The sequence below is a fragment of the Empidonax traillii genome, unplaced genomic scaffold (genome assembly GCF_003031625.1).
Source record: "Empidonax traillii isolate 1590-97213 ecotype Southwest subspecies unplaced genomic scaffold, ASM303162v1 scaffold255:size705445, whole genome shotgun sequence".
In the NCBI taxonomy this organism is placed as follows: Eukaryota; Metazoa; Chordata; class Aves; order Passeriformes; family Tyrannidae; genus Empidonax; species Empidonax traillii.
Window position 1 is genome coordinate 168,521 of NW_020955448.1, and position 26,407 is coordinate 194,927.

Sequence of the window (26,407 nt, forward strand, 5' to 3'; positions counted from 1 at the left end):
TTTTGACCCTGTGAAGGAGGAAAAAAAAGAACAATCCCTTATTTGCCTGCTCTTAAAAATGAGGGTGTTAGAAGGCAGACTGGTTGTTTCAAGCCTGAATTTAAAAATGCTTTTCAGCATCAGCCTTTGTCTGCTCCCAAACATTCTTTCCCTGGTGCGCTGCAACAGCCTGTGCGTAGCACAGCCCCTTTTTGAGACAAAAGAGTGAGAATTGTTGTTAACTGAAATACTAAAATTGACCAAGATGCACGTGGTCATGACACACTCTGGAAAGGGGAACGTCTCCCCTTTTCCATGCAGGTGTGGCAGCTGTGGCAGTGCCCCCCAGCTCTGCCCCACTGTGCAGGTACATCTGGAGCCCAGGTTAGCCAAGGTGAGGCTGGGGAGGAGTTTGTCTCACAAAAAGCAAATCACGGCATCTTTTCCTTGTCTCGAGGGTTTGATTTTGGATCCCTGCAAATGAATCAGTTTTGTTTTTCAAGTAGCTTGGCTGACTCTTGTCTGTGCCTACACAGACCTTGGCGTGGGGTGTGGGAAGCTGATGTTTTGGCTTCTCCCCAGCAGGAACTGAACTTTCACATGATGTATATATACATATACTTTTAATTATCCCTCACCCCGCTGCAGAGCTCATGTATAGTTTGATGTGGCAGAACTGGCCTTAGATGCTCCTTTTACTGTGTCCATTCTGTATTCCCAAATCCTGTGCTTTGTTTGCTCGGGGACCCTACCTAAAAAAACTGATGTTAACTGATAACAGCCTTGCTGTGGTGGAACCACAAAAGGTTCTCCTTGGTGGAAGCCAGGCTTTGCCCCTGTTCCATGTCTCAGGTGTCCAGGGGCTGCAGCCCATGGACATAAGTTTATCAGTTTAAACAGGTCAGTCCAGGCGTGAGGCTGTTTGATGCCACTACCTTTGCTTTTAGCACTGCCCTGGGAAAAACTTTTTGGTGGACAAAGTGCTGAGAGCATTTTAAAGCTTGGAGCATCTCCCCTGTAATTACAGTCCCTTACATTTTCCATTCCAACTCCTGTACTCACCTGCTTCTCAGCAGAGCTCGTGCAGGGACCAAAACGAGGCCTGGAGCAGCATCCGTGAGGTGGAAGGTGCCTTCCTTCAGGACCTGGTGGAAGGTGCTTCCCCTTGTACACCTGCAGCAATTCAGTGGTTAAAGCATTAATTACTTTTGACCTTCTGCTGAACTGGATTTTTGGGAGCACTTACATTCACTGGTCTAATCTTTGTGTTTTTATGAGATGAGGTTCAGCACAGCTGTCACGCTGATGGATATGAGCCATCTGAACTGGGTGATGGAGGGATAGATGAACAACCTGCAGTTTGTTTCAAACAGAGATTTTAAAAAGGCTGGGCAGGACCTCAGGAAAACTAGACATCATATTTTGACTGCCAAACTATAACCCTTACAACTCCACTGCCCGAGCAGGGAGCAAACTGTGAGCGAAGAAGACCTGTATCTCCAAAAGGAGTGAAATGTGGGATCTGAATTCCTCCCCTGCAGGATGTAGAATGGGTGTCTGGAGCTAACCTGCCCAGGAAGCTGCCAATCTGTGCCTTTTTAACTTTGCTCCCCTGACTATGGGTGCAGGGGAGGTACTGACCAAAGAACCAACGAAGCAGCAGGAAATCCAGGCTTTCCTTCAAGGAGGTGGATTTCAAGGGGGATTCTGGTTCACTGAGAATAGTTTCTTTGAGAATTCAGCACAATAATAGCTGTTTTCAAAGGCCAGACAAGCACAGTGAAGTCATTGAGGTGGAAGGAAATGTCAGGTGTCTCCTGTCTCCGTACAGAGCAGATGTGGTCTGACATTTTCTCTTCCTGTGTGTTTGCTAACTGCAAATATTACCGACACTGAGTTATTAACCATAATGGCTATTTGCACTTGCTGTGCCACAAACTCATCTAAAATCTCACTCACGAATGACATGTTACTGCACATAGTCTATATTGTTCATCAGTCCAGACATTAAATAATTTCCTTACCGGGATGATGGGAAGTGCTGGATGAACCCACCTGCCAGAGGCTTCTGTGCCATTTTGGTGGTAATTTGCTGTATCCCTTAAGGTCCTGTTTCTCAGCTCGGGTAGCTCTTGACTACAGTGGCCTGTCAGACGAGAACTTGGCTCCTGAGAGCTCCGACCCTTACTTTTTTAACACTTTGAACTGTAAATCTTCAGTTTAAGCACTCCTAACTGCGGCCATGCAGCTACAGAGCCTGCAACTGCTGTAGTAATACCCTGAGCATCAGAGCCAGCTTAGTCTGCATTTGTGAGAGCCCTGCAAGTGTTTGTGTGTGCCGTGACAGGAGCAAGGCGGGATTCACACAGCTCATCTGTGGATGAGCAGCAGGAACGCTCCGACTGCCATTGCACGCTGCCCCAGACACACTGCTTCCTTCCTCTTTATCCCTACCCCCACCTCCCGGAGTTCCCTTCCCTGCCTACATTTATTTTAGGCTGGGGACTGTTTTTAGGCTGTCCAGAACCACGGATATCAAAGCTCTTACATTCGCACTCATAAGGCAGGAGAGATAAATACATAGGGAAGAGCCAGGACTGTGCCTGTGCCGTCCTATTTTTGCGGACAATTGGAATTAAATCCTTTTCTGTATTGTCTCAACAAGAGGCTAATTAGTCAGCAAGCTTGAGCTCCTGGAGGATAATTAAACTTTATAACTGTGGGTTCTCTTTGGTTGATGAGAAAGAGAAGACAGTACCCTCAGAGCCCAAGAATGCTGCTCTGCAGCTACTGTGCTGTACCTCATAATTGATCTATTGTTTCTACAGCAGATAATTCCTCATTTCCTCATAATTATCTCTTTTTACTGCCTCACACTGTATCCTGATATTAGCTGTAATCACTGATAATTTACCCCGAAGCCAATCAGAATCTGCAAAGCAAAATATTGGCCTTGGTGAGCACTTAGGCTTTCAGACAAAATTCCCTTTTGTTGTTGTCAAGAGGAATCAAGCCATTGTAGTCAGACATTTTTTGGAAGTGGGTGTTGAACTGAGTATAAACTTGTTTGGTTTTATTGCTGTTCATTGATGTTAATGACTGACTACTGCCAAAAGACAAAAAGAGCTACTGCTGAGTCCTGTCTCAGTGTTTTTGCCCACAGAGGCATTGTACTTATTTGGTTTCAGGGGATTATATTACTCAAAAGGTGGTGCGTGATGCTTTCAATTCCGAATGCCTGTTGGCCCTCGCCTGTAGAGAGTTGGCTTTTATGAGCTTGAAAGCCTCTGGCTCTATTTTATGAAATTACTGCTCATTCTCATACTTTGTGAGCTTGCTTTTCCTCGGAGTGACTTCCTTCAAGTTACTGTGGCTTTATACCTAGTTATATTGGTGGTGGGAGGAATGAATCATGCTCTGCCCTTGTTGGTTTTAGGAGACTAGCAGTGAGACATTACATAATGCCAGGTTTGGTTTGCCCCCTTTTTCCTTGTAAAGCCTTCCTGCTCTGCTTTTAGCAGTTGCTGCCTGAAGAACAGGTGAGCTGCTCTGGGTGTACATGTCACCCCAAGTCCTTTGTTCACCAGCCCTGTCCCTCCCCTGGTACCTGCACTGCCATACCTACTTGGAAGCCCTCCTTAAAATTTTGGTCAGGCATTCCAATGACAGAGATACCTTTGCTTGGCTTGGCAAGGTGGATTCCATCGCTCCCAAGCAGATTCTGCACCACAAGCAGGATTCTATGGTTCTAGAACCTCAAACCTTTTCACCAAGACCAAGATAAGGTTCTGCAGCCTGGTTTGCACTGAGGAGAACATCACCAGGGCCTAAGAAGCCTTTGTCTGCCTTCCCTGAATCTCCATAGTCACTTGAATCACCACTGCAGTCACACACCACCTTCCTGGAGGTCTGGCCTGGGGGCAGGTAGCCCATACTTTTTGCCTAAAGGCACAGCTAGCTTCTCTTTAACAAGAGCAGTGAGCCCATTTCCTTGTTAAAAGCCTTTAGGTGGGACATGAACTTCCCTTTTAATGCCAGAAATCACCTGCTTCCACCCTTTCCCTTCCCCAGACACTTACATGCTCCTTGAGGATGGAGGTGAACACTGCCTGCTTCTCTGTTGCAGAGGGCGGGGCTGAGGCTCTCCAGGCTGCTGAGTCCCAGACAAGGTCCTGTTCATCTCCCATAAAACTCCTTTGCTGTTGTTGTGCATCTTGCTCACTTCCTCCTAAAACTCTTTAGTCAGTGCCACAGCTCCTGCAAGACAGCAAATCTTGAGCAGGGGAGAGGCCAAACCTCTCCCCTGGCAGGGGCAGCTGCTCCAGCACCTGCTGGGGGAACTGCCCCACAGTGTGCCATACCAAACCTGAGACTGGTTATTCTGGAACAGGCCTACCTGAGTCTCTCCTTCCTCCATCAGATCCTGCAGAAAGTGATAGTGCCTCCAGTTGCCTCTTATATAGACCTTGCCCAGGTGCTGCCAAATGGGTGCCTCACCCTCCCTGATAGGGGGCAGCTGGTGATGCTTCCTAGAAGCTGCTATGTCTCCCTCTGTCCCATGGCCTGGTGGCTCTTCAAAAGAAGCACTCTCGAGTTTCTCATATGGTTCCCAGGTGTTCCCTTCTAATCCTGTCCCCAAAAGATCCAGAGGGTCCCAAAGCAGAACCCAGAGGCTGCTATGTAAACCTTGGTTGGTCATCACTGCAAGCTGTGCTTATGATGTACAGACAGTTTGGTACAGGGCTAGCCATGGCTTTCTTGGATTTCTTTAGGCTGAAAAAAACCCATAAAAATAATGGGCATCATTTCAGCAAACGCTCGGTTGTCTTTGCTTTATTCCTGTCTGGTGCTTCAGTTCTGAACAAGGAGGTGGCACCCCCTCTTCAGCATGTGACCACTAATTGTCCCCGCCCTTGATGTGACACCCCAGTGCACACAGTAAAGACTCACATTCCTGACCTAGCAGCAGGGCTGTTCCCAAGCCTTGGGGGCTGCTGCTGAACAATAGCAGGGCCCATTCCTACCAAAATCAGTCCTTTGGCTGATTTTAATAAGCGTTGTGAGGAGTTTACATCTTCCTTTGATTTTTAGGTTCAAATAAACCAAAATCTCGCAGCAGACCTCATTAAAATGTATTGAGTTTCATCTCCTCTTTGCATCAAACACATCCGTTGTGCAGCTGGAGCCGCTCTCCCAGGGCTGCATTCCGACTTTACCTTTTATCCACAGTGTGCTCGATATGTTTCCACACGCTGCCCCAGAAGGGAGGGGAGCTGTGATTCATCAGCTTGTTTGCATCACTGGGGAGCTGTGGCACCGAACATTTCAGCCATTACTGACCAAAGGCCTTTCTGGGCAAAGGCTGCTTGAATGGACTCATCTTGGCAGTTGTTCGACAAAAGGGAAATGCAAACCTCCTCCTCCCCTGGCATTTCCAAACAGAGCCGTTAGAACAGGGAGCAGGGCGGGCATGGGTCTGGAATCATGCCCATCCCGCCAGGAGGGAAGAATGGTGACATTGTCTGAAAGTTCAGTCAGGAGTTCATCTTCTACCTTGTTTTTTAAAAGTCCCTACTTTGGAAAATGCCATTTAAGCTTCCGTTAAACAGCAAACCCCTGGTGTCAGTCACGAGGCTGGGGGAATGAAATATAGCAAAGATTTGTTAGAACTAGTCCAGTTTGTGGTGCAGCCCTTTCCAGAGGGCTCCTGCTCCTCCTTCCTTGCTGCTAAATGGATCCTGGGATTTCTGTTTCAAAATAGACTTAAAACTCCTCCCTTCCCTCCCATCAAAACATTGCTCTGACTTCTCTTTTTGTTGTTGCCGACCCGTGGTTTTAGCTGGCAGGTTCCTTTAAGATGTTTGGAAAAATTCATCCGTTTGGAAAACCAGCACTAAAATGAGGTCAGCTTTATTTGCACTCCCAGGAAAAATCTGGTTGGAGGAAAAGAAGTGGCGAGCATATGATGTACATGAGCGACACTGCCAAAATATCTCACAGGCTTGCCTTTGTAGCAGGCTGTGGGAGTGAGCTCGGGGTGAGTCACACAGACAAGTGGCAAGGGCCCTCTTCAGCTCCCAGATCCGTGAAATTACCTCTTCCCGAATTTAGGCTTAGGCACAACTCAGATGTGCTGCTGGCTAAAGGTGCGGTATCCCCTGCGGACCTGGGGCACGATTAGGTCTGACACTGAGACGTTCCAGGCTGCTTCACTGCAAGGCGAGGAAAGAGTTAAGCTGAGAGAAAGCCCCGGGTACTAAAATTAACATCCATCCCAGCCCCCCGCCCACAGCTTTGAAATTTCTAATCACAACTTGCAGTTAGAGGATTTCTTCTAGCAGTAGGTTTGGATCCTTTGAAATCACAGATGGCTGGCTGGAGCTCTGAGGAATTCAGTCTCCTCCTCTCTTCCTTCTGCTTTGCCTTCCCCCCACCGCCCAGAAAAATCTGTTTGCAGGTCATCTGTAAGATTTTATTATTGCTTGCTTAAACTGAAGCAGTTTTGACTGCTGGTTGCCGACAAAAGTCTGCAGAAATTGGTGGTTGAGCTCTACTGGAATTACCCCTCCTGTCCAGAACACCCACCTGGACTGATGTGCAGAAGAAAGACAGTGGGGTTTGGGCTGTCTCTTGTCCTAGAAATCTTGTTAATGTTTCCAAATTGAGCTGTCTTAAGAAAGCAAACAAACAACCCACCTCCCCCAAGCAAACCGAAACCGACAAAAAACCCAAACCAAAGAGGTTTCTCTTACTGCCCTGGATGTATCGGCACAGCTGAATTGCAGCTGAAGGCAGGAAAATCAGGAACTGTCTTAGGAGCCTGTTCTGCCAGTGAATAATGCGTTCCTGTAACGGCATCCTTTGTCTGCAGGTGGCACTTATTATTGTCAGTGCAAGTGTTCCCAAAGCCTAAAAATAAAAACCCCCTCCTATTTTGCATCATACACAAATGCATCCCCAAAACCATAAAGTGTTTCTGTCCAGGGGACCGTCTGCCCCAATTCCCGCAGAAACTGCTTTTGGAAACCGTAGCCTGCAGCACTTTGCAGCCTAAAATTTCTCCAGGGAAACTGAAAAGTATTTCTTCTAGTAAAGTTAGCTATAAACATGGGCCAAAGAGAGATCTTTATGAGATAGGTTACATTTTATGGACCAAGTTGGGGTATTTTTAATGGATAAGCAGGTGGTTTTTAATGCATCTCACAAGTGAAAACCTCACACCAAAGTTTTGACTCTCAAATTTCAGTGCAAGATCCGACCTGCAGCTCGTGACCTCAAAGGAGACGTCAAAGCCAGTGCCTTGGCTTGGCTCACTTCTCCTTTATTAACTTCCAAACTGCTCTTTAAGGGGTTTCAGCGGAGCCACTTGACCTTCCAGTGAAGATTAAAAAACTGTAGGAACTGTGTGAGCAGTGGTTTAAAAACTCCCTAAGTGACCACAGGGAAAAAAACCCAACCAAACAAAAAGCCATCACCCTGGAGCTAAAGTTTAATTTAAATCAGGGAAACAGAAGCAGAAAGCTGAGGCGAGTTAGTTCATGGTGACTGTCTCAGCCATGGGTCTCAGAAAAACAAGGGAAGTTTTTGGCTGGAACAACCTTCTGCTGTTCTCTGAGAGCTGCTGCCACACTGACGGGGATCTGTGCTGCTGGTGTGGCTTTTCTGCACTGCTCAGGTTTTATCATCCTGACCTGAGCAGAGAGAAGAGACTTGTGTTTTGGGAAGCCTGCGTACATGTGCTGGCGTTTTTTCTAAATGGCATGCGTGTATTTTATGGAGAGCTGTGTAAATGGAGATGCAAACTGGATTCAGCCTGGGGGTGCTTGGCTGCTTGCCTGGCCCTGCTCTCTGTGCTGGAAAACTCTGTGCACCGCTCTTGCTCCAAGGGAAGCTTTCAAGCACGTCATTCCTTTTCTTTTTTCCCCTATAAAGGTTATAAGGCCTCAGCCCTCAACTGAATTACGTCCCTAGTTCAGAAAGGAAAGGTTATTTTCCCCTCTCTTTTCCCCTTGGCAGCTCAAGAGATGCTGGCAGCGCTGCTCACTGGTATGTCAGGGTGCTCCAGGAACACCCCGAGCTCTCTGCTGGGGCCACTGACCGGCCCCAGGCAGCACAGGGACAACCTCCAAAGGGATCAGGATGACTAAAAGTGCTTTTCTGGGCTCAGGCCTCTGAAGCCTGTTTGTGTTGTAAATACAGTGAGAATGTTTGCCAGTCACAGCAGAAAAAAGCAGTGCCTGAGGATGCTCACTTTGGCCTGAAATTTTTCCTGTGTTTTCTCCAATGGTGGCTAATTACTCTCTTCCTGCAAATCCAAGAAAGGACTATCAATATTTTATATTAGGAGACACGGTTGGGCTAAATATAGCTCCTGCATTTTTTGTAATGAGTGTGCAGCCAGGAGCTGCTGGTCTGCTCTCTCTCGGTGCTCAGCACTGGGCCCGGCTTCGGGCTCTGTGCTGGCTTGGCTGAGCTGTGGCTCTGGTCCTGGCCTGCTCCTGACCTGGCCGTGTTTCTCCAGGCACAGATTTCACCTGGTGCAGCTCTCAGCTCTTCTCCGGTGTGTCCTGAGAGGCTGTAGCTGACACCCTGGTGGATGTAACAGCTGGCAACCCGCAGGCTCACTGAGATAATAAATAAACAAATAAATAGGTAAATCACCTGTCTTCTGCCCTGCACAGGCTTGGAGAAACCCCTTTTAGGGGCTCTTGACTTGCAAGGTGGGAGCCCTGTTCAGGAATCCTGGATTCAAGGTGTTCCCTCTAGCTGGAAAACCTTGGGTCGTTCCACTGATAGCTGGAAACCTTGTGCAGGGGAATGCCAACTCAGTACAGCCTCTCCCTTGTTCATGGAGAAGCATTTGTTTTGTAAAAATCTGCTATAAAAGGTGCTTTTGTTCAGGACTGAGGGCCTTGACGTTTATTTGCCACTTAAAATCTGATGGGCTTTAAGTGAGACTGGAGTGTGGTTTTATACCTGTTGCAGGATGTGTGAATGAAGAACAATATTTGTTCTTTATCAGTCTTGAAGGTTTCCCTTAGCTCTGGGAAAACACCTTGAATCTGCATTTGTTCAGAGCTGGCCGTGTTATTATTTATAATATTGGATTGTTTTCCCTGCGGATTTTGTTTATTTTCTCAGAGTCAGCACCTTGCCTTGTTTCCTATAAATACACCCTGAACTCTTGGATCCTCAAAGGAGCCTTGATGAAAGTGCCTGGTTAGCATTTGGCAAATATCCACCTGCTGGGGATTGTACAAGAGCCCATAGAAGGAATTGAAAGTTTCAATAACTTTCCCATGGATTTACCCTTCAGGGCTGAATTGTTTTGCTTAACAGATTTAATGCCGCCAAGAAATTTGTGGCCAGAGCCATGGTAGGCAGTGTTAGTCTGAATAACCTTTGCCATCAGATCATCTGCTCCTTTTGAGAGCAGGTGGTGGATTCTGTTGTCTTTAAAGAAAAAAACAAACATCTTGTCTCTGCTTTGTTTTCAGTTTTTAATTTACAAGGTTCTTGACACACTGTTACCGCTGAGTGAGGCTGCAGTAGGGCAGGGGAACCCCTGATCCTGCTCTGTGTACGGCAAAGTGCTGTGCTTTAAGTCACACCTTTTTTGCCCTTGCTTCTGTTCCTGAGGACTGTGGGCCTCGCACAGAGTGGCTCCATCACTTCCCTGGCTTGTTATCAGTTTGTGCTGTGCAAAGGCCGCCACTGGGCTTGCTGCTTTCTTCCCCCTCCAAAACCCATTCCCTATCTAAAGTCAGAGCTGGGCCCTGAAGTCCTGTGGCTCTCACCTACTTTCAGAGTGGTTAGGCCCGAGAGGAGCCTTGCAGAACTCCCTGGTATTTTGGTGTTGCACAGGAACCAGGTGTTGCTGAAATCCCCTGTGTCCGCTGTGCAGCTCCTCCCTGTCTCACAGATTTGCCATCAGCCTCTCCCCCCTCTCGGTGCTGAGGTGGGAGAGCTCTTGCAGAAAACCTCAACGTGACAGGAATCTGGAGTCCTGTGGGTGATTTTGGCCCAGCTTTGTCCGAATCTGAGCCGGCTGGGTTGGGTTTCCGTGGGCAGGTTTGCCAAGCAGCGATCCCTGTGTCACAGATGAGCCTGTTCTGTTTCCTGCAGCTGCAGTCCCCTTTGTGCTGTCTTTGGCTCAGTGTTTCATCAGGCTGTCTTTGGTTTTGCAGGTAGCTGTATCCAGCTGGGTGGCAGGTGGATCCAAGGGTTACCATGAAGTTTTCAGGACCCCTGGAGAGCCAGAGGTTGTCTCTCCTTCTGGAGACGGCAATCTCTAGGGAAGCTCAAATGTGGAAAGCACATGTGCCGAAAATTCAGCCCAATCAGGTAATGTCTCTTCTTCACATCATTGATCTCAGCAAAGGCAGGAGGCTGTCCTGGGTGTGTTGGTATGGGAACAACTGGAGGTGTTCAGGAGGAGTTACCTGGGGAATTGGCCTCTGAAGGAAGGGATTCCCCCTTTATTTGAGGGGCACACCTGCCCTGGGGGGGTGCAGAACACCTTACACAGCACACAGTGGTACGTGTCTGCTTGTCAAAACACATACAGCCATTGCCTTAATTGTTTTAATTAAAATAATTTTACACCGTGTGTGGTTTATTAGTGCCCATTTCTGCTGGGCACCAACTCTGCAACAGTTCTTAAAAGCAGCTTCATTTCTTGGACTAGTTCATTAGTAACAGTGTTGATCTGACTTGGGAAAGGCACTGCTCCAGGATGAACCCCACTGACTCCAGCAGGACTATTTATGGAGCAGGGTGCAAGTTCGTGTCAAGGGAACCAGAGCCAGGCACTGGCCTGTTCCAGTGAGGAATGTTCTCATGGGACTGGAGGAAAATTCGGAGTGGAAGGGATGGCAGGGGCTCCACAGTTCAACCCCCTGCTCAACTTGTGCAGCGGGGAGGTTGGAGCAGGCTGCTCAGGGCCTCACCCAGACTGAGCTGGGCCTGTGCTCCTTTGGGAGGAGGTGTTTGTCCCACGTGCACCCGGAGGCACCTCTGCACTCCACAGCTCTGTTCAAAACACAGTGTGAAATGTGAGGATGGTTGCCACGGGGTTTCTGCTCCTTTGGTGCTGGGTTGGGCTGAAATAACCACACTGAGGACTCGGACCCCGTCGTGCTGTTGTTACGCCGCATGAAACGCTCGTACAGGTAGGTCAGCTGTTGACAGAGCTAATCCCTGTGCTGTTTGTTTTTTCTGTCTGGCAGACAGGAAACTGCTGCTGTTGGGTAGGAGCAAATACATTTTTAAGGGCCTCAGTATTAGTTTTGTTAATCCACATTGCGGTTTCCAAACGAGTGACACGGTTGTCAGAGGTGCAAAGTGTATGTAGCTGTGGCTGTCTTGGGGCACATACAGTTTAAGACTCTGGCTTATGGTAAACCAGGCTGTCACTCCCTGCTGGCAGTATTCCTGGGGTGATTATAATGTGGGGAGATAAGATTAGAGGATAAGAGAGTGTAACCACACCAGATTCTCAGGGGAAGATTTCACAGGGACAAGGCACTGGCGTTTCTGCCTTGGTGAAGGTGGCTCAGAAACCACCACCTGCTTCAGGCAGACCTCGCAGCAATCCCTCCTCTGTGCTTATCCCCAAGGGTTTCTGCTCCTGGAATTGCCACCACCAAAACTCTCGTCTTGGTGTCACCTTTTTCTTCCTATTTTTCCCTGTGTGAGTTCAGACATGGACATTAGTGCTGTGCTAGTGAATGTTTTCTGGCAGGAAGTAATCACTAAATTGGAGCAAGAGCTCCGTATGTGTGAGGTGTAGGAAGGTCAGTTGAAGAGGAGAGCATAAACACAGCTGCTGCTGGGGGGAATCCAGACTTGTGAGGCCACGGGGCAGCTGAGAACACCGTGTGGAATCACAGGTTTCTCTCTGTTCCTGCGGTTCACAACACCCAGCTTTTCCAACTGTCCCGTGTGCCCCCAGCCTTCATTTTGGCAGTGGTGCTCTGTGCGAATTATTCCATTTGCTGTAAAATCTGGAAGGTGGTCAGATTCCCTAACAGCCACTGCCTTCTGAAAAGAGCTGCAGCAGACTAAAACCTCACTTGCACGACACTTGTTTATTTGCCGTGACTGTCGGGAAACGTGTATCCTTCTGCGGCTCAGATCTGGCACCCCGGAGCGTGTGGAACTTTCCATTCCCTGCTGCGAGGGTGGGCTGACTGCACAAAGGTTTAATGAGCTCACCTGGTTTGCCAGGGATAGACGTGAGTGCGTCTGCAGAAATCTGAACAGCCTGGTTGGAGACATACCAGGGGTACCTTGCAGGAGGAAACTTTCAGTTTAGAGGAGACATTTTTGGTTCTAATGTTTAAAAACGGAACAAATGCAGTTTCTAAATATGTGTCAGTTGAGACCTTTGAAAGGAAGAAACAAACCCCTAGTTACAGAAACAGGAAGACTTTCCATTTTTAGGACAGGGTGCAGAGGCTCTTAGGGACTTTTTTCCTGGTAATTTAATGTATGTGGGTTTTGTGTTTCCTTAGTACTTTTTTCTGAAAACTCCCATCCCCTCCTTTAAATGCAGGCCAGTGCTCCGAGTATGTGCAACATAGCAAAGCCAGATCTCAGATGGGCTGAGTCTGGAACCTCCTCATGCATCTGAATGTATTTGGTCTTTGTCCTCCTTTTTTCACTTCTGGTTTCCCCCGTCACTTGGGTTATACAAGACGCAGGTGACATTCCAAAGTTTTCACAGGATTAAGGCTTGAGAAATCAAGCTGTAAAGCCTGGTCAGAGCTTGATTGTTGCATGTTACCACGTAACTTTGCAGCACAGAGGTGTGTGAGCCAAGAGATTTGGGGCTTTTTTTTTTATAGAAACAGTGTCACTTGTGTCATGCCTGCTTTCTTTCCTATTCTGGCTCCTTCTCCCTGTCTCCCCACTTGTTCTCTGGACCTCTTGAGGAGTCAGAATATCTCAGTTTATTTCCACTCCTAATAAAGGTCACCCGCTCACTCCCCAGGAGGCCACACAGAAACAAACAGGGGAAAGGGCAAAACACCTGTCCGGGACAGCAGACATGAAAGAAAACATTATCAGGTGAGGTGTTTTTCCTAGATGGGGCAGCAATAAAACTGAGTCATGTTCACAGACAATGTTTATTTTAGCCTGCATATTCCAGAAGTCTCAAGGTATTCCTAGAGATGATCTGTGTCTGAGTTGTTTCCTCTGGCCCTCCTGCATGGTGCAGAGGGGACACACACAGAAAGTACCTCTGCACTGGGGAGGAACTCTGGGCTTTCCAACCCAGAGGGACTTCCTCACTTGCAGCCACCGAGTGTCTCGCTGCTGCTTTTAGTTTCAATTAACGAAGGAACAGTGACCTCGCTGCTTAATTAATGTTACTGTGCTGCATTTTCTTACTTGTGTTCTGAGGGTGGCACAGGTACACTGCCAAGGCAGGGGAATAAACCCTGGTACTTGGTGTGGGGAGGCTGCTTGCCCCGCATGAAAGCGGGAGCAGCAGCAGCAATTGTGGGTGCAGGGGGGACCAGTTCCCACTCCTGCCTGTCTGTTACGCTGGGCTCTGCCAACCTTCCCTGCTCTGTCCGTGTGTGCCAAGGAATTCCCCCTGCCTCCTGGTCCTTCATTTGCAGGTAGGGACTGCAGTAGACCCTTTCTGTAGGATGATGTTGAAAAGAGCTGGAGACTCATCTCCTGTTGTTGGCTTCTCCAGGTAGTTCTTAGGGAGCCAGTTTGATTTTGGAGCCTTCCTGGTGCTGCACATACACAGAGCTGAGGGTATTTGCAGTTGTTCCTTCCCACCACAGGGCCACGGGGTTTGGGGTCGTTTGGTTTAATTGTACATCTTATACATGCTGAGGGTTTGGGTCAAACACCATTTCCCTTCCCGCACCAGGACAGGCCTTACAAGCACCGAGGGTGTAGTTTGGGTTTCAGCCTTGCTGTTTAAGATCACTCTGGGGCTGATATGGGGCCTTTTGGCCTCAGGGCAGATCTCAGGAGGGCTGAGGATGAGAGGCAGTCTTACCCTTCCCACCCCTGCTGTTTTTAGGAGAAGGCCTAACCTTTTGCTTTGGCAGGCACAGGGGAAACAGCTCCGAGCCAGGGCAGACACTGCCAGCAGCCGTGGAAGCCGATGCCCATTTGTGCCGGGATCTAGCAGGAATGGGATTTTCCAGGGATGGAAGGGGCAGGGCTGTGGTGGTGTTGAAATGCCCCCATGATGCTGAGGCAGGGCCCTCCCTCCCCAGCCAGAAGTGTCCCAGGTGCATTTTCACTCCCTCCTCAGCCCTTTTTTCTCCACAGGTACACCCTCAGTCCCCGTTCTGAACAGCTTTAGTGGAGCATTTAATAAACTCTCCTGTGGTGTGGTGTGTGCATTGTGCTCCCAGCACACTCTCAAACTGGCATTCCCAGGAGGAGTGCAGGGCACTGCTGGCAGTGGGTGTCCTGCCCCCGGGGGGGCTCAGGTTTCACCCTGGAAACCGCATCAACAATTTTAGACAGAACCGTATTTCTTGGAATTGAGAAAATGGCAGGTACTTTTTATTGAAGAGTTTAGTGGCAGCTGAGAGCAGGGCACCATCGGGGCTCGGGACAGAACATCAGCCAGGCCCTTGTTCTCCTCAGGGCACACTTGGTACAGCAGCACTGGGACTGGGGTACTTTTCCCCAGGGAATGGGGGGACACGTGTGAGCAGCAGTCACGGGCTGTGCCCCTGCTGCCCCAGAGCCCAGGATCCAGCCCCGTGGCTGGAGCCCTGCCACCTTCCCCACCCCCTCTGTCCCGCCAGGAAGGGAGCTCAGTGCAGACTAAAGATGTCACACTGCCAGTGACATGGCAAGGGGGGTGACACTGGTGTCCCCAGGGAGGCCCCACTGCCAGTAACAGCTCTGCCTTCACCTGGGCTGGGCTCCAAGGCAGGAGGGGCAGTAGCCCTGGGAGAAAGCAAGTTACTGTCCGTGGAAGGTACACGGTAGGTGTTAGGGTGGTAGACAGAGCACAAAGTATTTGGTTTGCGTCTCCATGGGGTGCTTTTATTCTAAATTTCTGCTGCTTTACTCTCATGGTGTTGCTGGGAAGGCAGTAACAGCCCAGCTGTTTGTGCTTCTGCACACATGTTTGCTGATCATCCCCAATAGTCCCCACTGGAGTGAGACCAGACAGTTCCTTGGTTGATGTGAAAGGCTCTGGAAAAGCTGTAAATATTTCTGAACTAGGTCACACAGAAGGATTTTATGTCAAAGGCTGAGCTGTCCGTGTGGTTGAAATGTAGCTGCTGTCCAAACAGATCGATGAGGAGCAAAGGGGCCAAAAATGGAAACCAAACACCAAACCCAAAGCACAGGTGAAATTGTACCTGCTCCACCCCAGTTCCCAGTTAACTGAGCCACTAAAAGCCTTCTGTACACTGTTGGCAATTTTAACATACACCGAGCTAAAAAAATCTCCATAATTTGAAGAACAAATAAACCTTTCCTCTCAAAACCCCAACTGGGTCCCTCCCCTGTGGGCTGGTTTTGTTCCAGTTGGGCATTCCTGTGCATCCACATGGTTCTGAGGAGGTTAAAAAAATAACAAACCTCTGGGAGCTAAGCTGGAGCTGAGCCTGTCAGTGTATGAGAAACAAGACATCCCTCTTCTCCCCACTGTACATGACACTGGAGTGAGGTTTGGGGTTGCTGAAAGGAAAGCTTGCTTTTCCAGGGCAGGTTTTTGGGATGAGGTAAGTAACTGCAGGAACAAAGTGGTGATTGAGGCTGGCTCGAGGCTCCCCCTTGCCAAAGGAGGCTTTGTTCCTGTGCTGAGTGACTCCTGCCGAGGCAAAACCTTTGGTGTTTTGGGACTTGCTCAGCCCGTGTATAGAAACAGTTTGTTTTCCTCTCCCCCAGGATGTAGCCATTTCTCCAAGGCAGAGGGATGAGGTCATCCAGTGGCTGGCCAAGCTCAAGTACCAGTTCCACCTTTACCCAGAAACACTCGCCCTGGCCATCAGCCTCCTGGACAGGTTTTTAGCTGCAGTAAAGGTAAATATTTGTGGATCCTTAACCTGGAGTAGATTCCTACCCCCTGTGTAGCTGTTGGTGTGTGCAGTCTGACGGAAACTCTTCCTTTTCCCCTGGTGCTCACACCCCTTCATTGCTCCCAGTGGATAGGCTGGCACCTGCCGCTCCAGAGCCTCATCTGGGGTGGGCTCTGAGATGCCAGGAGCCCAGTCTCACCCTGAACCAACTCAGAAGGTAAAGGCAGTGCCCATGAACTGTTACAGCTGCTGCAAACCGAGGCCCAGTGCCCTCGGACAATTTCCTGTTGGGAAAATCTCTGCTCACCTCAATTTCTCAGGTGTTTATTGGCATTCACCTCATTCGTACCACCTGGATTGCCAGGAGCACCTGCTAGCAGGGAACCAGCTGGGAGAAAAAGTTTGAGGTTTGGGCCTGGCAAGTGGGCTGGTACAGGGAAATGGGAAAAAAAGGGAGGGGGGGGCAAAAGAAGATAGAGCCAGAGGCACAATTGTTGTGGGACATTTCCTGCCTGCCTGCTCTACAGCCAGGCTGATGGACTCGCAGCTTCGGCTCACGTCCAAGGGGTGCGAAGGAGACAGGGAAGCACGCACGGGTAGAAGCTTCTGTGGGACACGTGTCGCCTCCTGTGGTACTGAACCCACTGCGTACTCCCCAGCAGGAGAGTAGAGGAGCCCCCTTGTTTTTAAAACTGTTCCACCATAGAAACTGCTTAAAAAGGGGGTGAAAAACCAGCACTCAGGCTCCCTGCAACTTCCTCTGGCCCTGTGAGTTACCTGGGCTGTGCTTGAGCTGTGGTTTTGTACCTGCCAACTGACTGAACAAACTCTGCTCCAGCTGGGAACCCCTGGCCTGGAGCTGTGAGGTCAGGCTTTGGGAAGTTCATCTCTTACTGCGTTTGCTCAGCTACATTCTGTGCTTGGCACAGCCCCGGTCTCACCTGCACGTGTCTGACCTCACCACCAGCACGTTGGGTAAGCTGTATCCCTTAGGAGAGGGAAGCACGAGGATGCATTCCCAGCCTCTGCCCTTGCAGTCCAGTGTGACTGAGTTTGGTAGAAAACAACTGACATCATTCATTAACCCACCCTTTAAATATTAATAAATATTGATCATGTTTTCATACAAGCCATGGAAGGTCTTATTTTTAAGGAGATCCCAAAGTAGCTGATTTACTAAAATGCTGAGACGGGAAAGATTTAAATCCCTCAGCAGCCAATGCCCTCAAGGACATTTTTTCTTTCAGTAAGTTGGAGCAGTCAAGGAATGTGTACAAAAAGCATGGGAATACGAGTCAGGAGCCCTCTGTGTGCTTGAGGAAGTGAGCAGGGATTGGGAAAGGGCCTTAGCCTGGATAACCATCAGGGCTCTGTGCTCCTTCTCCCAGCTCTCCTCTCCCATAAAGCTCTCATTGCTCTGATGCAGCTCAGCTGGCTTTTTATCAGGCACTACTATGTGGGGTTTTATTACGAAGAGAACCAGTGCCTTCCCATCCCCAGCAACACAGTTTGGGATTGCTGGGACTGGCTGTGACCCACAGCCAGCAGTGTTGGTGTGTGTCACTGCACAGCGCTTGTTAGCCCCCAGCAGGGCCCAGTTCTGGTCCTGCCCTAAGGGAATTAATTCTCTTGGACACCTGAGTGCACAAGTGAGTGGGTTTTCAGGTTTGCTGCAGGATTTTCACTTACCTTTCTTTCAGCATCTCCAGCTGTGCCACGTTTAGGAACAGCCTCTGCCTCTCACAGCCCCTGGCCACTGTGGAGGAGGGGGCCATGTCCAGTGCTTGTTACACTGCTGGTGGGAGTGAAGCCCTTTGTAAAGACAGGCACACAGAGCTCACAGACAAACCCCTTTCCCATCCTGATTTCATTTACCTTGCCTAAACCATCTCCCTGTGGAAGAGACTGGTTCTCCTCCACTAATCCCTGGGCCACAGTTTTGAGAACTGTAGTGCAAAATGACTTAGTGGTGTTTTCCTGAGTTACACTTCCCTAGGCAAGGCATTCCTCCTTCCCATTTGTGCTGCAGTGCCTGAGCCCGAGCTCTTTCCACTCCAGTGCTGCCCGTTCCGATCACGGGGCTGCCAGATCAGATCTCTGCTCGGCCTGATGTCACAGAGCGTGGATTTGTGCTTGGCACAGCCTGCCACTGCCAGGGCATAGTTAGAGGTCAGCCTGCTGATCCACAAGGAAACCCTGGGGCTCAGCATGTCCAACCAGAAGGATCAGGGCATCATTTCTGCATCACACTGACACAGACTTCTCTGCTCTTCTGTCCTGCAGGCCCGTCCAAAGTACCTCAACTGTATTGCAATCAGCTGCTTCTTCCTTGCTGCAAAGACCACTGAGGAAGATGAGGTAACTGTTCTTCCTACCTTGGCATTGTCAGAGTATCTGTCCTTCCAGTCCTGCCTTTGCCTGCACACAGAGGCTGACACCTGCCAGGACAGGAATGAAGCATTTGGTGGGATTTCTCTAACAATCCGTTCTCGTTGCTTTTTTTGTGTTGGCTTTTGCAGAGGATTCCAGTACTGAAGGTGTTGGCTCGGGATAGCTTCTGTGGTTGTTCTCCAGCTGAAATCCGCAGAATGGAGAAGATCATCCTGGATAAACTGAACTGGGATCTTCACATGGCAACGCCACTGGATTTCCTTCATATTGTAAGTAGGGGGCTACTGATGGTCCATCAGGTGTCTGTCAGTGCAAATAACGTGTTGAGAAGCACCTCATCAAAAATTCTACCTGTAGGGGAACAAAACCTTGGGAAATGTTCCTCTGTACAAGTACTGCCTGAATGAAAAAGCCTTGCCAGAGAAGCCAGGCAGGTCCCACTAAGAAGGGCTGCACCAACCTTTGGGGGGTTCAACATGTTGGGTTTTCCCCCGGCATGGAAACTCCTCCAAGGTTAAGCTGGAGGATGCCGGCGTGTCTGAGCCATCTGACACGGTGTTCCCGAGGTCGGTGTCTCCAGCTGTCTCCTGTGCTTGTCTCCCCGCAGTTCCACGCCGTGGCAGTGTCCAGCAGGCCGCAGCTCCTGGCCCTGCTGCCCACGCTGAGCCCGTCACAGCACGTGGCAGCGCTCACCAAGCAGCTGCTGCACTGCATGGCCTGTTTCCAGCTGCTGCAGTTCAAGGGCTCCATGCTGGCACTGGCCATTGTTAGCCTGGAGCTGGAGAAGCTGCTCCCCGACTGGCTGGCTCTCATCATCGAGCTGCTCCAGAAGGCACAGGTGAGGGGCACAGAGGGACCGGGGACAGATCCTGCTCAGTCCTCCAGCCAGCCAGGCCTTTGGGATCCATGGCTGCCAGTGGCTGCCTGCTGGTACACCTGTGTGGGGATGGCTGGGCTCCATCCTGACCACATCCAGTGGGTGACAGGGGTGGGAACTGTGTGCCCTCATGTACACGGTGTCCTGCTGCACCAGGGAGAAAACACATCAGGGCAAATTTCCTAGTTAGTGGATGGCATTCATTCCCAGAATACTGACAAGAAGTGGAAATGCTCTGGCAGTGAAACCCTTCAGTGTCTTTTAAGCTTTTTCCTCACCACTATTCCCCTGAGGTATAAGAAGTAGCAGCAGGGGGTGTATCCCAGAAAGTCATCATGGTAGGGGTGCTGTATCATTTCCTCCTCCTGCATCCAGCGATGCGTGGCTGGGTGGTGCTGTTGGAGCCCGGGCCCTCTCCTCACCATGGTGGTGATCCCACAAGGCCGGTACCTTTGCTTGTCTTCCCCCTCCAGATGGACAGCTCGCAGCTGATCCACTGCCGGGAGCTCGTGGCACATCACCTTTCCACTGTGCAGCCTTCTCTGCCGCCCAACTCTGTATATGTCTACAGTCCCCTCCAGCAGACCCTGGTGACCTGTAACAGAGGAGCGTTCCAGCACCAGCCCTCCTCTGTCCCAGGGCCGGGTCTCTCCAAGGACAACGGCCGGCCAGAAGTGCCAGTCACAGGTACAGCCGCGCTCTACCAGCGCCGTCCCGCCCCCGCCGGTGGCTGCAAACAGGCCTCCACCAAGCGCAAGGTGGAAGAGATGGAAGTGGACGACTTCTACGACGGGATCAAGCGTCTCTACAATGAGGACCTCGCCCCGGAGGTCGTGGCCCTGGAGAACATGGGCTCTGTTTGCGGCGCCGACGTCTCGCGGCAGGAGGGCAGCGTGTCCCCTTGCCCGCCCCTGCAGCCGGTGTCTGTCATGTAGCTGCGAGTGCCACCACCCGCTCCAGGAGCCCCGCCGGACCTGGTGGCCTCGGTGGGGGGAGAAGGGGCCATACCTTGTCAGGCTGAACTGAAGGGAGCCAAAAAAAAAAAAAAAAAAAAAAAAAAAAAAGCCAGGAAAAAAAATCCCAACCCCTTTTTGAATATTATTTCTTGTGCGGCTAATTATAGTTCCACTATTTAAGCACTTAAAAACACAAAAAAGTATAAAAATCTAAAAAAAGACCCAAAAACCAACCAAAAAAAAAAGTAGCAAAAACCTGTTCCTTTCTAGTGTTGTCAGTTCCACTGTTTTTCTGCTCCTGTGTGTTGTAACCCGTTCTCCACGTCTGAGTGCTCACATCAACCCTGCAGAGCTGATCCAGGTTTCCCAGCCAACTAACACCTCTGATCCCATTCCCACCTGCTCCTTGCTCCCTTTCTGCTTGCTCCTCTTTTAATTCTCAGCCAGTCTCGTGCTAGACGTTCTGTCCTGCCCCACAGCTTTTTCTTTTGCCCTTCTAAACAGAAAACCTCTTTTCTTTTGTTAATACTTGGGTGTTTAAATGTGATAATACTGCAAAACTGGATTTAAACAAAAGGTTAGGTAGGAAAAAAAACCAAACCAATTCTTGCAAGCTGCTCCACGCTTCAGTGATGCCCACAGGAGTGTGAAGGTGTGCTGGAAGAACACCAGGGCAGTTGGCCCCAGTGCTCTGCCTCACACAGCGACTTCTCCAGTGACACCGGTTTGCCTCTCCCAACACAGAAAGCAGTTACTGCATTTTCTAGCACTAGAACCAAAACGGTATTTTTTTTTCTTGTTTGCAGCGAGAAATGTTGCACTCTGTAAATTTTCACCAATGCTTTACTCTCTCCATGAAATGTAAACCTTGAATTGCGCAGAGCTTGATTTTGCCCACGCTTTTCCCAGCACTGCTGGGTGAGGTGCCGGGGCGGCTGTGGACACCTGAGGTTTGGAGTGTGTGTCCCTGTCAGTCACAAAACCAAAACAAAAGACCCTGACCCTCGAGTTTTGTGTTCCTCTAACTTCTAACCAAGAGTCAGACCTTTAAACCTGTCTTGTCCCTGTGACACCCCTGTTCTCAGAATGCCCTGTCCCGACTGTACGCTCTCTCCACAGCCCTGAGGAAGGTATCGTATCCGGAGCCATTGTACTGATGAAAGCCTTCTGGTAGCAATAAAGAAAGTTGTCCTGGATTCCCAGTCTGGTGGTGTGCTTTTCACCCGAGCCCTGGATCAGTTTTATCCGGATGCTGCCAGGGAGCTGCTCCGTGCCAGACCCCTGACAAAGTGCCTTCAAGTGCTTCAGGGTCCTGGGCAGCCCCTGGGGTGCCAGGGGAGTCACCCAACATGAACTTATTGCCTCCAGCAGTTGTGGCTTTAGCCCCAGCTCTGGTGCTCCTCACTCCTGGCTGTTCCCTTTCCAGGCCGAGTGCATGGCTGGAACACTGCTCCATCTCCTGTCCTGGAGCCCGTCCTGCCCTGTGCCTTCCAAGGTGCCGTCTTCTTATCGTGCACAGACCACCACAAGACCCTTCCCACAGGTTTCAGCTCTTCCTTCCTGTGTCCTGAGAAACCTCTCCCCAGGCCATATTTCTCAGAGGGGTGTGCCTCTTCCTTCCCTTTCAGCCCTTCCTGCCATCATGCTATTTCCAGACCCTGACCTTCTCATCCAGTGGCTGGCTCAGTGTTCTCCAGCCAGGTTGCTGTGCAGTCCTGGAGTGTAAACAGCACAGCCCCAGCAAGGCACCCTGTCACTGCAGGAGAGTCCCCGCTCCGGTGCTCTCTGCTTCCAGCTCACCGCACGTTGCACATCTAATCCAAGTTAAATTACACTGGCTTCTCCCCCTCCACATGCTCCTTCCCTCCCAGGCTGAAGGGCACGTTCCCCCTTGCCCCACTCGCACACCAGCACACAGACACTCGTGAGGATCGCAGCCCAGTCCCACCACAGGGTCACTGCCCAGAACTCTTCCCGGCCTCCCTGTGCTGCCCGGAGCCACACAGGCCACAGCACCGACTTGGCAAGCTCCTGGGAGGCAAAATCCTGCAGAGGCAGGGCTCGGTCTCCCTCCCTGCCAAGGGAGTGCTTTCCTGCTCCCAGCCCCAGTGGATTGCAGAGAGACAGACACTTTATTTTGCTGGTGCTATGTACAAACCCACACCAGTGATTTGTGCCAGGCAACTCCAAGAAAAAAGGCTCAGGTACAAAGCCTATCCCTAGTCCCTGTGACCCACCCCCTGCAGTGTCCTGCTGTCCTGGCACAGGCCCTGGACACCTGTGGGCACATCCCTGGCTGTGCTGCCTGCACTGGTGTACACATTAACAGTGCTCTGTGGCTAACGAGGTGACCTTCAGACATAGCCTTACCTTGGAAAATGAGTCGTCCCAGCAACACCAGCTCCTCCACGTAGCAGATCCAGTTGATTTGGAAACAACCGACATGGCCAGAGAGAAAAGCCATTTCCCACTTCCCACATTTCCTCCCCAAAAAAACCCCTGGCAAAAACGTCTCTTCCAAGCTGCCCCCCCATCACCTTCAGTAGCTGGCTTGTACGCAGCTCTCCCTGTCAGAACACAGAGCTGGGCCTGGAGTGCTGCCAGGGCTCCCTGTTTCCCACAGGAAAACCTTCCCTGGTGTGCCCTTGAGTCCTCACGTTCCTGTGATCTTCCCACAAGCGTCACAGCATCCCAGTGCTCCCCACCAGGGACCTGCTCGACACCTGCCCAGGGTGCACCTGCTCCAGCGGGGTCCGGAGCAGCGAGGGCAGGAGTCCAGCCCAGCACACGGGGCAGGTGAATGGTCGGCTGGAGAGGAAACCAATTCCCAGTTGCAGGCTCAGCTCCTGCTGGCCCTTCTCCCTCGTGAGCACTGGGATAACACCACTGCGTTCACAAACCCCAGCATGTTATTGCTCAGTCCCCAAACCCAGGGAGCTCCTCAGGGCATGGCAGGGACAACCCAGCAGAGCACTGCTGCTCGTTTCCAACGCCTTCAGCCATAATCCCGGCTCACCCTGCCCTGCTGCACTGCTCCCTGCAGCACCCCAGCTTCCCTCAGCCCCCGGAGGGTTTGCTCTGAGGACACGAGAGCACAGATCCCCTCCAGCAGCCACACGGAGGGGTTAAGCCCAAAGCATGATCTGTAACTCAGGCACCCACTCCCTCCAATGGAAGAAGTGGCTTTCCCAGCTCTGCTGGGGACACCTGGTGACAAATAACCTCTCTGAGCTGTCCTCAGCAGGTTTCACACTGCCATCCTCTCCCCACACTGGCACCTCTTCCCCAACAGCTGCTGCCTTGAGGAAGCAGCCCAAGGGCACACTGCCATCCCCTCCCCAGCCCCAGGGTGTGGGGAAGCCTCCAACACCCTCTGCCCCTCAGTCTCACTGTGGACACTGGCAGGGCCTTCCTTCTGTCCCAGTATCCACCACCACTGGATTATGGCTGTCAGGTGTTTCATCTTGTTTTCCCTATGGATCTCTTCTCCTTGAGTTTGCCTTTAAAAAACACCCACCAATCAACCCCAAAACCTTCTGCTGACACCACCTGCCTCAACAACCCGAGGCAACAAATTCCATAAGTTTACTACCTGCTCCTTAACAGTTACTCCTCTGGTCTAGTTGTGACGACTTGCTGACTTAGCAGGTCAGCACGCACCGCCATGGTAACTTGGAGAGCTCTGCAACAACAGTCACAAATAAATCTGGGCTGCAAGGGACCTCTAGAGGACACGTGCTGCCACCTCCTGCTCACAGCAGGGCTGATCCTCCCTCACCTCTGCCTTTTCCTGGCCCAACTGAGCCATCTCACCTGGAAGTTGCTGCTCCATCCCATTTACCATTAGTGCCCTTCTCTAACTCCACTATGTCCTTCTGGAGACACGAAGTCCAGAGCTGCAAGCAGGACTCAAGGCACCAGCACAGCAAAACTCTTATAGAGCTGCAAAATAAAGGCAGTCTGTGTAAGTTGTGGTATTTGGTTTGTGCTTCTCTTTAGATTAAGCTTTAAAAAAATTCCCATCTGGAGTTTAGAAGTCACTGGGGAAAAAAGGGCTTTACCCCTCCTCTAACCTTGTCACAGCAGCACTACAGGGGTGTCACCCAGGGCTGAGCCCCTGCAGGGGATTAACCACAAACTCCCCCAGTCCAGCCCAGCACCTGCCAGGGGCAGAAGAAATGCCCCAGAAACCGTGCTCTCGAGAGCAACTTGCAGACTCCTACTCCCACATAGAGCCATCCCACAGTTTTTAAACATAACAAAGAAGTCCAAGGAGTGAGACAAACAATACTGTTGCAGGACTGCACAGCTTCCTACATCTGGCCATCTCGAGGGAAGCACTGGTGGCTGGAGAGCAGGTACCACCTGAGAGGTGCAAATACTGATAGCCCTGCTGTCTCAGCAATGGTCAGCAGGTCCAGCTACACACCAGGCAAATCAGCACAGCACACACACCAGGCCAAACACTTCATAACCTTTCTTACTGTATCTTTAAAGTCACTTGGTTGGTTGCAAGGATGTCCAGGATGAGCAGTTTTCCCTCCACCCTTGTCATTGGAAAGTGCTGTGAAATATTGTGCTTTTGAAAAAAAAAAAAAAAAACAAAATCCAGCACGTCACACAGGGGAGAGGCCAAACCTAGACCATTTCCTGGTTAAAGGAGGGGAATTCCTTGATTAAGGCTCACAGATGCAAAGAGTCAGTCACTGGTATTCAGTTAAAAATAAAAGTGCATCACTCCACAGGAAAAAACATCCCAAGAGGCTCAGGCTGCCTCCTTCCCTCTGTGCCAAACCAGCTGGAGATCACCGCACACCACACTTACAGGCTTTGTTTTTACCTTCAAACAATCCTTTGGCACTTCTCAAGCTTTTTGACTGAATTCAATTCCAAAGTAAACAAGGTACAAAGTTTAACAACTTGCCCACACTCAGGACTGCTAAAAAAATAATTGCTAATTAGGCTTCATGAAAACAAAGCGAAGCCCTCGATCTAAGTACAAGTCACTGCAGTTCAGTTGTACAAGAAAATCCTACTTTGCTACATCAGCCAGAAAATAAGGCCTTGGCTGTCCAGAACAGGCTCCATCAGCACCACAGGGCGCAGCATCCACCATCCCCACTTCACACACTGACATACTGAGAACATTCCCGGGTCTACAGAGCGGTTTCCACCCGTGTCAGAGCAGCACAGGATGCCCCTGGGATGAAGCTGTGGTGTCCAAAGCAGCCAGACTCGAGGCAGGAATGAAACCCTCCAGTTCACACACTCACCCCCAATCTGTCACTGCGTGTCATCAGCAACGTGTGCACATTATGGCAAAAGGTGAGAAAATGGCAGGGGAGGAAAGAAATCTGACTAAGCCAGCGTGGCGTGTGCCGTTGTGGCCGTTACCTCTGGCAGCCCGGGAAGCCTGGCCGCTGTCGGAGCCGCCCGGAGCGACAGATCCCGCACAGACACACAGCACAGCGCACGGGAGGGGACAAGAGGGAAGGAGATGGAGGAATGAGATGGCTCTTCTCCTGGCGGGGCTGCCCGTAGCCGCAGGCTCTTCCAGTGCCCTACAGCCCACGGGAGAGGGGGTGTGGGAGCTTTGGCAAGGTGACGGCTACATAAAGAAGAAGCTACGGAAAGAGAGAAAAAACAGAAGAGAAAAGAAACAGAGGTTCAGAATTGAAATGAAGGGGTGGGGGTGGGGGAATAAAGGAGGAACAACAATTTAAAGTAAGTCGTGAAGGAGGGAGCGCGCTGGGGAGCTGCCACACACACCAGGGGGACGCCTGAGCACCCCAAGACACCGGCTGAGGTGGGGAACACCCACACAACACCACAAGAAGGGACTGACAAACACCAGCACGAGCCCACAGAGGCACCTCAAAGGCACAGAACGACCTGCTGGAAAGGCAGAGGGTGACAGGTGACCCTCCTGTCACACCGTTACAGGATGGCACAGCAAATGTCACAAAGGTCACGCAAAGACCAAAGCTTTGGGTAAAAATATATTTCCTCTCCCCACTTCAAGTGTTGGCACTATTTGGATCTGTAACCTAAAGCATATACAAGAAATAACTTGAGCTTATGCTCTAGGGTTATTATTCCATCTGTAATTCCAAAACTGAAATACTTTCACATCAAATAAAGTGACAATATCTAACAGATGCATACATATCACTTGCATTAACACT

General features: G+C 50.5%; 2 protein-coding genes across 6 annotated transcripts in view; one reads left to right on the forward strand and one right to left on the reverse strand.

The window, feature by feature from the left end:
- Nucleotides 1–20,441, forward strand: part of CCNI (cyclin I) — a 22,655-nt gene extending 2,214 nt beyond the window's left edge. The window contains exons 2-8 of one of the 2 annotated variants that reach the window (XM_027889163.1): nt 10,167–10,323; nt 15,868–16,002; nt 16,132–16,215; nt 18,282–18,356; nt 18,518–18,658; nt 18,997–19,227; nt 19,740–20,441. In XM_027889163.1, coding sequence (XP_027744964.1) covers nt 10,210–10,323; nt 15,868–16,002; nt 16,132–16,215; nt 18,282–18,356; nt 18,518–18,658; nt 18,997–19,227; nt 19,740–20,201 — 1,242 coding nt within the window. In that variant the 5' untranslated portion in view covers nt 10,167–10,209 and the 3' untranslated portion in view covers nt 20,202–20,441. The remainder of the gene's footprint in view (nt 1–10,166; nt 10,324–15,867; nt 16,003–16,131; nt 16,216–18,281; nt 18,357–18,517; nt 18,659–18,996; nt 19,228–19,739) is intronic. The other variant, XM_027889162.1, reaches the window with a different exon arrangement.
- A 976-nt stretch (nt 20,442–21,417) lies between these two features.
- SEPT11 (septin 11) overlaps nt 21,418–26,407 on the reverse strand; it is a 46,067-nt gene continuing 41,077 nt past the window's right edge. For 3 of the 4 annotated variants that reach the window (XM_027889161.1, XM_027889158.1, XM_027889159.1), the window contains exons 10-11: nt 24,036–24,164; nt 21,418–23,904 (exon numbers count right to left, since the gene is read on the reverse strand). In XM_027889161.1, coding sequence (XP_027744962.1) covers nt 23,829–23,904; nt 24,036–24,164 — 205 coding nt within the window. In that variant the 3' untranslated portion in view covers nt 21,418–23,828. Of the gene's footprint in view, nt 23,905–24,035; nt 24,165–24,836; nt 25,847–26,407 lie in introns of those variants that run through there. The other variant, XM_027889160.1, reaches the window with a different exon arrangement.